General features: G+C 41.8%; 1 protein-coding gene across 5 annotated transcripts in view; it reads left to right on the top strand.

The window, feature by feature from the left end:
• Nucleotides 1–12614, top strand: part of OCA2 (OCA2 melanosomal transmembrane protein) — a 467353-nt gene that overhangs the window by 190204 nt on the left and 264535 nt on the right. For all 5 annotated transcript variants that reach the window (XM_087856735.1, XM_045795323.2, XM_045795325.2 and 2 more), the window contains exons 16-18: nucleotides 2407–2554; nucleotides 4615–4672; nucleotides 7315–7423. In XM_087856735.1, the coding sequence (XP_087712861.1) occupies nucleotides 2407–2554; nucleotides 4615–4672; nucleotides 7315–7423 (315 nt within the window). The remainder of the gene's footprint in view (nucleotides 1–2406; nucleotides 2555–4614; nucleotides 4673–7314; nucleotides 7424–12614) is intronic.

Genomic DNA, 12614 nt, shown 5'->3' with positions numbered 1-12614 from the left:
TGTTTACTTAGGATATAGCTTATAACTCTTTCTAGCTTGTTGGAGGCTTATCCTGTAACTTATTAATTTTTCTCCTTTAGCATCTAGCATGGTATCTGTCACCTATTATATGACTAGTAATGTTAATGCAGAAATAGTGGAGAGTGGCACTGATAAGACCAAAATGACATTTCAGCTTATGAACCTGGAAGATTAGTGATGTCATATAAAAATGAAGAAAGTGAGAGGAGAGAGTTTTGTGTGTTGGGGGGGAGATGGAATGTTTATCTTTGAATCTGGCAGCACAAGATGCAGAGGGCAATATCAAGTAGTCCATTGAAACCATGGTCTTAGAGCTTAGCAGAGGAGACAGGGTGGGGAAATGGCAGAGGTGTGGAGAAAGTCTGGGAACGAACTGAGGAGCACATACACTTGGGTAAACTGAGTTCTGGGTGCAGGCAGTGAGCTTCCTTTCCCTGGGCAAAATCTCTCTCTCAACGAAATTCCTTGCTAATTGGTGATGTATTTCCTTCCAAAATTAGGAGAACAAAAGCGTACGACCTAAGCATTAATTCATGGGTTTAGCTGGGGAGAATAGCTCCACCTATTTGATTTGATGCGTTAGAAAGCAGCTAGGCTCTGGGTATGTATGAGGGGGCTGAAACTGTCTCTGGAGAGGACACCTGCAGAAAGGAGCCAGGGGGACCTGAAAGGGCAGTTTCACAGATGCAGCAGTGGCTCCCAGGCTCTGCTTTTCCACACACAGATGGGGAGAGGACTCCCAGCCTGCACCCGATGGGCTAGCCCCAGAAACTAACCATGTTCTTGTTTAGTTCTTTAAAGGTGATCAACCATTTGGAAAGGTGATCATCACCAACATGCCTTGAAAGACGAGCTGGAAAGTCTCTGTACTTTATTAATGGGCTTTGAATGATATCTTCTGTGTGGTTCACACAGAAACACTGAAACACTGGCACTGTAGACCTTCACTGAAGTAACAATGGCCTCGTCTCCCCTTTCCTGTCCCTGTGTGGTGTTTTTGTGCTCAGTGTTACAAATACAGAAGACTTGAACAATGTTATTCAATTTTCTCCTCCTCCTGCTCCTCCTTTTAATGCTATCATAGCTTCATAGGTTGTTTAATGAGGTGTGAGGCTCTCTGAAAAGAAATTAGAAGTATGTTTCTCTGCAGAGACTTTTGAATTATACCCAAGTTTTTAATTGTTTTTTATTTTGGCAAGCTACAAAGTATCAATATGTACTAAATGAAGGCACATTATATATCTTAGTTCTAAAGGTTTTCCTCTTTGTAAGGTTGAGCCTTTGGAGAAAACCATGTGTTAAGTGAAATGGTGTGAGTGCCCCTGTCCTCAACCAATTTTCTTTTCTGGGTCTTGACACACTTTATTTGCACTCTGTGTCTCTGCCTAACTTATACTTGCTTTTTCAGCATTTGCTGCAGGTTTGTCACATACTAGGTGATCAACACTTGTGTACTAAATAGAGGGGGCTTAAAAGATGGTATTTTCCTAGGCATCGAACCCACAAGTATGTGCTGCTTCACAGTATTTGGGTAATCACCCTGCCTTGCCTCTGCTCTGAGCTGGTTGTCAGGTGCTCTAGTTCTGCTTCAAAGGGTTCTGTCTTTTAATTTCATCTGGAATTCCTGTACCTAAGAGGTGATTCATGAAAATGCCATGCTTCCTTGTATTCTTTTGGTGAATATTTAGAGAAATTTATGTAGTATCCTTAACTGTAAAATAGAGGTTAAATGTAAATTTTCGTAAAAGATTTTGATATTTTAGGAGCCAATGAATTGACAATTCATTTCTCTCTCCTCTTGTATACCAGAAGATGTCTGAATTCATCGATGGGTGAAATTTGCCTCATTCTATTAATTTGAGCGTTTCATAAGGTTGTCTACATCCTTCTCAGCTGTGTTCTTTCATAGACGCAAGCTCAGCTTGCAGGCCTGGTCAGGAGGGAGGCATTCCCTACCTCTGCCTCTTACCAGATGCCCTCCTGCTGAGAACGACACTTGTATATCCAGTGTTGTCTAGATCTGTTTCAACAATTAGGCAATGTTTGGATTTTGGCAGAGAGACCCAAACTTCTGGCTGTTAAGAAGTAATTTCCTAGGAGGGGAAAAGATTCTTGGGGGCTAGCATAGATATGTATATTCAAAAATTTATTCCTCACCCAAATAACATTACTTCGCATCCATGGTAATTTTTTAACATGGGTTCTGTCTCCTGGTTCCATTATAATGACATGAATGGTAAGAAGCCCCTGCTTTGATTTGGCCCTTGGTTATCTGTGCATCATCAGGTATGTGTTTCCTGGTCTTGGAAGGTGGTGAGAGGGGTGGAATGCCTGCTGGTGGCTGAGGTTGTGCGAGACTCAAGCCTCAGCTTTCCTTTCCTGTAGAACTGAAGCACGAGATCCACGTCTGGCGCCTGACTGCACAGCGCATCAGCCCGGCCAGCCGAGAGGAGACGGCGGTTCGGGGCCTGCTCCTGGGGAAGGTGCGGGCACTGGAGCACCTGCTGGCCCGAAGGCTGCACACCTTCCACAGGTACCAAGCCAGGGCCCTACTCAGGCTACTCTTGGTTTACAGTGGTGGTTCTCATCTTTACCAGTTGTGCTGAATGGTTGGATTGTATCAACAACGTATTTACTACCACCCCCGTGGTATCCAAATGTCATAGAGTGTACCACTCAAGTAAGTTAAACTGATGGGTCTTCAGAATACTTCATGGTACTCTAAAATTGTAACTCTATCTCCATGCCAGTGAGCAGGTTTTAGGCACCACGCACTGTGTAGTAAGTCTCTTGTAGCACATTATTTCTAAAACCTACTTGGATTTCTGGAATGTGTGCTGGTTCTAGCCCCAGTTTAAGGGTGAGAAAACTGAGGCTCAGAGAATTTGACCAATTTGTCCAGGATTCTACAGCGAGGAAAGAATGACACCAGGGATTGAGTCCACACTTAACCATTGCCTCTCATACTTCCACACATAACACGTTACATAGCAAGAATCAAAAACAATATAACAAATGAATCTAACAAAATACTCTCCCAGTAGTTGATTTTCAGGGACCTCAAAGAATACCTAAGTCCTTCTCAATTCAGTTCCTGTCATTTGCTTTTAATCAAAGCTGGAATGCAAAAGTTAACAATGGAGTGGTGAGTTTTTCCTCCCAACTCTGAGGTGCTGAGTTCTAATCTGTCTTCACTTTGGGAGTGCTGATGGGAAAAGCAGGGGCATGTCCACCCCTTAGGGGCATTGGAGCATTACTGCCATGGAGCTGGGAACTGGGTGGAGATGAGAACTCTGTCAAGGCAAGGGAGATGTGGGTCCTTGTGAATGTAGTGTATGTGATCTCACATGCTGTAGTTTGCTGAAACCAGCCCTGTGTTCCCAGCCTGAGGACCAGCGCTGACCCTTGAGGGCCATCCAGCATGTCTGTCTTGCAGCCTGTTCTGTTAGTGGGGGGAAAAGGCCACAGGTGAGCCTGTGGGGACTCACTCTCGCCAGACAGGCAGCTCAGGGCGAAGCACTGTCTCGGCTCCATCCCAGCCCAGGACCCACCTCCACCAGGTGGTGCTGGGGAAGCAGGTCCTGAGGCACCAGGAGGGCCCAGAATTGCAGGCTGGGGACCAGCTTGAACAATAGGCATAGATCTTAACAGGAGAAACTTTGTAAATTAAAGATGCAGGAGTAAATTTCCCTAAATGTATTTGATCTATTGACCTTCAAGTTTCAGCATCCTTCATCTGCTGTGGGTTGTTAAAGATATACTCAGTATATCTCAGGGTTACAAATGTGAAGACACATGTGGGCTCAGAGGTTCACCAAATTTCCATCAGCTCATCCTGTGTTGATCACAGATAGCAGAGCTGAGGCCTGGAGAGGGCAGTGGCTTTGCAAGGCCACACAGTCACTGAGGAGCAGGTTAGAATGAGAGTGATCTAAGGCAAGTGCTCACTCTGCGGGTCTTGTTTTTACATAGTCTTTTAAAAAAATGTCCTCAGGATTCACCTAGGTCTGCTCCGTTCCTGTAGGGTATGTTCTGGCTGTGTGATCAGCCTCCTTCGATACTTATGACACACAAGAGCTCATTAAAACTAAATTCTCCACTGTTCTTATTGGTAAAAGTCACCACCAAAGCAAGTGGCATTTCTTTTACTATTTTTTCTGTTGGTTAGTTTAGTTGTAAATATAACATAACCTCATTTTGAAAAAAGTGTAGAAAAGTAGAAAGTGAAAAGAGGTAAACAAAAGTAGCTTACTCTTATTCTCCGTGTTCACGTTTTGGTCAGTATTCTTCCGATGTTCCCTATGGTCATGCTCACACGTACACATGCTTACACACACCTCATTAATGTTCCATTCACTTCCTATGTTACTTTTCTTTGGAAATATAGATGGAGCATTTTTCCCAGTCCATAAACCCAGCTCCACCAGTCACCTTCCACAACTGTGTGCCCCATTATGCGGCTACATTAGGTATCACTGAGTGGTCGGTATCCAGGCCAGAGGTCCATGCTAAACGTCTTACTGACTGCTGCCCTGCTGATCTCGCCGCTCAATATCACCAGGAAAATAATGAATCTGCCTTTTTCTCCTTTAGACAAATCTCACAGGAAGATAAAAATTGGGAGACCAATATCCAGGAACTACAAAAAAAGGTATCGTAGTTTCTTCTCAAAGGGATTTCTGATTCATCTCTTGCTTCACAGGGAGTTAGAACTGAAAGTGATTTCTCTTTTTATTCCTGTCATTGTACACAAGACATAAGTTATTTCTAGGAGTTAATGGGGAAAGTCATTTTCCTGACATGGTAGGCTTATTTTGTCTAGAAATTGAAAAGTTAAGATTTTTATATTTCCTGTGAGATGGGGTGGCCCTTTCTATGGTTAATATAGCTGCAGAGAAAGTTTGCCGGGTGCCTCTGGCTCTTGCAGCTCTTCTTGATCCTAAAAGGCAAGTCTTGTGGTTCCCACTGTTGGCTGAGGAGGTGGGGGCAGAGACAGGTGAGGCATGCTGTGTGCGATGGAGAAGCGTTAGGGACAGAGACGGAGTGTGTGTGTGTACGTTCTGTCCTATGGCTCTCACACTGGTGGGCACGCATAAGTGCCCCTCTCCTAGTCAAGAGAACTCTGCTCCAGATCTTCTGGGAGATATTGTATCATTGTGAATGTTCAAATCCAGGTAGTTTCTTTCCTGAGGGGACGATGAGTGCCCACTTTCTTATTATGGTAAGAATATTTTGTCTCTTTCTAAAAGAAATTTAGACATGGCAGTCCTGGTGGGCAATGTGTTCTTTGGGTCTCTCTTCCCAGTGTCTGTCCCGTTTGAGATGATTAGGGTTAGCAAAGAAGGGTGTGGCTATGACACTCTTCTGGGCCCCAGCTTTAGGCAGACTCTGACTGCTTTGCTAGACCACGTACTGCTGGCTGTGAGTTAGGGAAAAGATTGCGTACCTCTCTGTGTACTTGGTGAATGAGGATTGAGGAGAGGTGGAAGGGGCAAGCAAGGAACTTGTATTGAATCTAGAAGTTCTTAACTGTGATAGCTCCAGATAGCGAGAAGAGAAAATAGCCAAAATAACAGATAAGCACAAACTTTGAATCATCTCCACTTGTACCAACCAAGTGATGCTGGAATGTTCTTTGACCTGCCTGCTCCCTCCATTTCCACTTCTGGAACTGCCCATGGTAATACTCACTTTCTATGATTAACACAGTTATGCAGAAGGTTTGTAGTGTCTCCCCTCACAACAGGTGGGTGCCATGCCCTTTTCCTCCTAATTCACCATCACAGACTCATCTAGCAAAACTGGCATTCCTTGGAGGTGGGAAGGGGAAGATGTGTTGGCTTGTGGCCAGTTGAGCCTCAAGCTTTGGCAGTAGGTGAGGAGGGAAGACAGATGTTCAGGAGGTGGCCCACATGATCTGTGAACAGCCAGGGGTTGCAGCCAGAGCCAGTGCAACATGGAGGAATATGCTTGTGGTTTTCATGGCAGCAGCTCTAACTGCATGACCAGAGAAATCCGGAGAGAAAATCTATACCTATACGCAGATCTATCTATGTCTATACCTATACCTGTACCATCTATCTCTACCTCTGTCTCTATCTCTAACCATGTGCATACCCGCAAGTATCTATCTGTCTCTATATCCATATTTATCCCCATATCTGTACTTTATCTAATTCTAGTAGACATAGACATAGACAGACAGCTGTGCTGGTGGGACCACACTTAAGAAAGGACATGGCACGTGATTCACACAGGGGCCTGGTTGGGTGGGGCAGGACAACTCAGTGCCCATCTGCAAAGGTTTTCTGGGACCACACTCCCTTTCCCAGCTCCATACGGCCGTGGCTGTTGGAGCACAGCACCCTGTAGGGACCTTGCCCCATCTTCCCCTGTGGCTCAGGCCCACTGGAAGAAGGTCTGCACCTCTGAGGTTAATGAAAATACTGTAGAGCCTTCTGGCACCTCCTCTCACCTCTGAACAACTTGTCAGGCTCCCGCAGATGTCATCTTGGTGATTAGGGCACTGCCAAGTGCCTTCCAGGGTCCCTGTGAACATGAAAAGATAGTAAGAACATTCAGCATGAGTCATGTTATTACAAGAACATGTTAACCTCAGCTCCACTATGAGCAGGGATTTGTGTAATAGCAGGAAAGTTGAGTTAAAAGGATATGAGCATTTAGCACCTGTGGAAATGCATGGCCAGGGCCCTGGAAGTTATGTGTTGTTTCTCCAGTGATTTTGCCAACATCTCACCTAATGCTCATGGTGGGACTGGGAGCACTTTCTGCATCATATTGAGAAGCTATTTAGTCAGATATTTTATAAAAGGAATGTGTCATGTGTATACACACACACACACACACACACACACACACATATATATATATTTAATTTTATTCACTTATTTGAGAGAGAGCGAGTGTGAGCATGAGTGGGGAGAAGGGGCAGAGGGAAAGGGAGAAGCAGACTCCTTGTTCAGCAACGTGGGGCTTGATCCCAGGACCCTGAGCAGAAGGCAGACCTTAATGGACTGAACCATCCAGGCACCCCATGTGCTATATTTTAAATTTATTATGTTTATTTTTATAAATATTTTGAATGCTATAATCCCAAATCTGTACAGTCTTCCTTATAATGCATTACCTTATAATCTTCTTTCAAGTTCAAGATGTTATATTTTTCATCTTAAGGAGAAATTTGTGGTGATTCGAGTCACGTAGTATGATGGACACATTGCAGGAACAAGAAGGTAGTACCCAGTAAATGAATTGTGTTTTCCTCTCTCACAGCACAGGATATCAGACAAGATTCTGCTCACCAAATGCCTGATGGTGTTGGGATTTGTTATCTTCATGTTCTTTCTCAATTCATTTGTCCCTGGTGTTCATCTTGATCTTGGTGAGTCTAATTTTTTGTTACCTTTGGTTGATAGGCTTTGCAATTGCTATCACAATCTGTAAGGGAAGATTTCAAAGCTTGTTCCTAGGCATTGGTGAGAAGGGCTGATGTGGAGTGTGGCCAGCCTTTGATGGAAAGAAACCTTTATCCACTACCTCTCTTTTTGTTTTCTGGAAGAGAGAGAGAATGAGAGAGAGAGAGAGAGAGATGCATCTCCAGCCCCTAGTGTCTCAGTACATGGGTGTTCAGCCCCTCCAGGATTTAACATTAGAAGAAATATAAAGTAGAGTAGATATTATCATCTCTCATACTTGATAACCAGATCTTTAAACTGTTGCTTGAGAAGAACCCCCAGAAGAGACAGGAGGTCCCATCAGCAAGGCCACAGTCTTGCAGTCTGTGCAACTTGACATGAGGATTAGATGAGGGACTGAAAGGGCCAGAGGAATGCAAGAGATCTACAAAACCCCTGTCCCCCATGATGCATCTATTTTCCCCAGAGAGCAGAACCCCTTCGCCCATTATCTCCCACAGTTTTCTCTTCTCTTGCTTTCCTGGTGCTATGACTCTCACTTTCCACTTTCTCAAGCCCTGTGTCAAGGTTGCAGGGCCTGTCCCCACCTGAGACATGCCTGTGTTGCAGATGGAGCTCGCCACATATCTTGTTAACTCCCACATCCTTCCACTTTTCATCAGTATTTTCCACATTCCTTTGGTTTTTCTTACTGATTTAGCAGTTATCTCTATTGGTGTTACCACTTAAAACAAAACAAAACCCGACCCACTTCCAAAATGCACCTCACATGAATGTACAGATTTATGAGAAAGATAAATTTGAAGTCCTTTCAAGGAATTTTTTCTTTATAACCAAAAGCTTTATGGTTTTCCTTCAAAAGGAAGCTCTGTTAAGATATATTAAATATCTTCTTATAAAAGTTTGATTTCCTGCAACATTTGAAGGATATAACTTCTATACAAAGCAAAGCCTCCTAACTTTGTAAAAATAGATAACGTGAGCAAGTTTCAGTTATTCACGCCATGGCATTACTCCTTTGGATCTAGGCTACCATCAGAAATCTTTAGATTGTACATTAACTTCTCCTTTATATCATATGTAGAAAGATACATTGCTAGAGTCTTACACATAATACATTATGTACATGCTTTTGACTGGGTGTCCAGCTTTATATCATGTGTTTAGAACCTCTCATAATTTATTTCCTTCAATAATCTCAAATCCAATTTCCCAGGTAGCCTACACTGCAGGCATAATGTAATTTTAGTGTTATAAACCTTTAAGATGTGGTCACCACTGGCAATTAAGCAAATACAATAAAACTGGTGTTTTGTGGGCAGTGGGGTTCCATAAGATAATTCTTTTGGGTATTTACAGAATATTTTGTTTCTAATTTCATTTGGGATCACACTTCAAAAGAACATAGCATGCATTTTAAAGACTAAAACATATATGGAAGTTTGCATGCAATTTTTTTAGCATTTGGCTGTGATCACTGTATAAATAACAGTACTTTAAAATTTTATTTATTTTTATTTATTTTTTATAATAATTTTTTATTATGTTATGTTAGTCACCATACAGTATATCCTTAGTTTTTGATGTAATGTTCCGTGATTCATTGTTTGCGTATAACACCCCAGTGCACCATGCAATACGTGGCCTCCTTAATACCCATCACTGGCCTATCCCAATCCCCCACCCGCCCCCCCTCTGAAGCCCTCAGTTTGTTTCCCAGAGTCCACAGTCTCTCATGGTTCAGTCCCCCTTCTGTTTACCCCCCCTTCATTCTTCCCTTCCTTCTCCTACCAATCTTTCTACTTCTTATGTTCCATAAATGAGTGAAACCATATGATAATTGTGTTTCTCTGCTTGACTTATTTCACTTAGCATAATCTCTTCCAGTCCCATCCATGTTGCTGCAAATGTCATGTAATCGTTCTTTCTGATGGCTGAGTAATATTCCATTGTATATATGGACTACATCTTCTTTATCCAGTCATCTGTTGAAGGGCATCTCGGCTCCTTCCAGAATTTAGCTATTTAAAGTCACATCTTTAACTATATGGACTTTAAAAAATCTTAATTACTGCAAAATATTCTATTTAAGCCTGAGAAGTGAACACTTTTTACTAAGATGTTACATCTCTTTTTGTGTGGTTGCTGCACCTGTGATCAAAGGGCTTCTTTTTTTGCTTTTAAATCTTTTGTTTTCAGTTAGGGTTTGTGAAGAAATGCTTTTATCTGGGGATCCTGGAATACGTAACTCATATATTTGCATTCATCACGATGGAAGAGTTAGATTGACTAGTAGAAAAGTTTGGTTAGCGTATGTTTTAAATGTAGTACAGTTTCCTTAGAGTTACAGTAACTCTGCTGATGGGAACAAGAGAAAAATTGATGCAAGATCTTCCCAGGGCTTCAGTCAGTAAATGTGACCATTTATTTTTGGTGAATTGCTGTTTTGAATGTGATGTGCTGTATAAGTTGAGCATAATACAATATGATGTCATATAACACGAGGTGATGTCATATTCTGCAATGTACATCATGAAACACGTGACATTATATAAAACAGCATGATATCATATGATAAAAGTGTCATATAACACTGTGTACAATGTGACATCACATAATTACAGTGTGGTGTCATATAACATCAGATCATGCCATGTAACAAAACGTAGCATCATGTAACACATCCCTTCATTTAAACTTAAACACAGCATTAACTCTCATTCTCTTTTTCTTTCTTATTTTATTTTTTAAGTTACCATAAAGAAAAATTGACTTCTCCTTTTGGTACAAAATTTTATGAATTTTAACAAAGATGTAAATTTACATAACCACCAGTACAATTGGAATAGAGAACAGTTCCATCGCCCCCAAAAACTTCAGTGTTACCCTTTTGTAGTTACCCCCTGCCTCAATCACAGCAACGCTCCTGATTTTTCTCTATCCCTATAGTTTTGTCTTTTAGAGGATGTCTAATACATGTAATCCGACTTTATGCAACCTTTGGGATTGGCTTTTCTCACACAGCATAAAACCTTTCAAATTCATCCAAGTTGCTGTGTGTATCAATAGTTCATTCTTTTTGTTGCTGAATAGTCTTCCATGGTGTGGATACATTTTGTTTATCCATTCACCCACTGAAGGACATTTGGATTGTTTCCAGTTTTTGGAGATTGTGAGTAGAGCTACTCCAAACATTCATGTGCATGGTTTTGTGTGAACGGAAGTTTTCACTTCTATTGGTTAATTACCTAAGTGTGAGACTGCTGGTTCACATGGTGAGTGTATCTTTAGCTTTGAAAGAAATTGCTGCACCATAACACTTCATGCTCCCACAGCCTGGGAGCTTCAACTATTCCATGACTTTGCCAGCAGTTGGCACGGTTAGACACCTTCTCCTGGAGCTCCAAGCAACTTAGATCGAGAACTCACATGTTATTCTAATCATTTGTTTGAGTCTCTGTGCCCTAATATCTCTCTTAGCCCAGCTAGACTCAAGGGTATGGTCCATGTCTGCTAAACTTTTCTCTCCTCAGTGCCTTGTATAAATGCCCTACACATTAATAGATACAAGATATAGGGTTATAGAATGCATGAACAAACTTCTTATTGATTCTTATAGATTTCAACTTAATTATGAGAATTTTAGATGTGGCTGACTCAGCCTAGGTTCTCTAGAGAGCAAAGCCTGGGCAAAGGCTTGTGTGTAGGTTTTTCATTGGGAAGTATGATTCCACGAAAGAGAAGTGAAGGATAGGGAGGCAGAGTAGTGTCAGGTGAATGTGATAACCACTACACTGTGGAAACATGGAAGCAGAATAGTGAAGAGAGCAGGCCAAAGCAAGACTGCATCATCATATGGCCACTGATGTGGGCCACTGGTGGCTCCATCCCATAGGATTGTCTGAGAAGAAGTATAGACTATGTCTTAGGTCTGTCCATGGGGTTGCATGGGAGAGGGTGCATTTACCCATTGTCTCCATTAGCTGTTGGTTCAAGTGCCTCACTGTGGAATGCTAACTTGCACATGTATACAGCTGGTACATTCATGAAGGTCAAGCAGCAGAAAGGCTACAGATGGGAAGTAGGTGCGTGGGTTCAGGGATAGATTCGGTCAGGGTACATCTGTAGGAGAGCACATCTGCACAGAGCTGGCTACTGCCACAGACTTTAAGTGAGAGACAGGAGAACTTTGAGGGACCCAAAGGTGCAAGAGGTGCTAAATAGTGAAGAAAGAAAAGGGCCCTGCTTACAATTTATGTGCATCTGGCAAAGAGATAATTATCCAATGTGCAAGGATCTTTATCTCACAACATATGCTAGAATTAACTCTAGTCTGCTCAGTTGTTACACATGGGTCCATAGTCCCTATAGGAAATTCTTGCTACCAGATATGTTTCAAATTCTGATATTTTTGTATTTTACAAAGACAATTCAGTGTACATACTAAATTGTATATAATGTAACACCCCCAAGAGGTTCAGGGCCCGCACCTTGTCATCTAAGCATTATTTCTGCAATGAAACATGAATATTTATACAAGGTGGGATAAATTAAGACCATAAATTGCCTCATTTTAGTTCAAGTCAGTTTCTATTGAATTTTCACATAAAACATAAAAATTTTTGCTTTTTCTGAACTTTAGGATTTTAGAATCGTGGATAATTGATTAGGAAACTATAGGAATCAATGAGCTGCTTTAAAATGTTGCCTTTGGCCTTATAATTTATAACCTTGCTCAGCAGTTTTCTAGGTCTCCTTCTTTGATAATTAGTTCAGAGTGTGCCCCTAAGTTCTCTCACAATATGTTTGATTAGATTTCAGTTTTGGAGGCTTTTCTGTAATTATTTCCCTGATTATTGTTTTGAAATTGCTAGCGTTCTCACTGTCCGTTGGTGTCCTATTGTTGAACAATTTTATTGTCTTTGTTTAAGTATTTTCAACTACCAATAAAGCAACTTCCTTGATTAGTCTTAAGCAATATAAATATTATTGAAGGATACTGGGCTCACTGGCAGACTGCAAGGGATAATGGGTCCGGGCAGGGGGCAGACTCAGAAAAAAGAAAAGCATCCAGACAAAGGGCATGCTTCTGATTCCCAAACACTCTCCATTCTCTTTTCATCGCCTCGTGCTTCTCCATGCACCATTTCCTTATCT

The sequence above is a fragment of the Ursus americanus genome, chromosome 28 (assembly GCF_024610735.1).
Source record: "Ursus americanus isolate L20-20 chromosome 28, mUrsAme1.1.p, whole genome shotgun sequence".
Classification (NCBI taxonomy): Eukaryota; Metazoa; Chordata; class Mammalia; order Carnivora; family Ursidae; genus Ursus; species Ursus americanus.
Note: the sequence above shows the minus strand (reverse complement) of the source record. Positions and strands in the feature narration are given on the sequence as shown.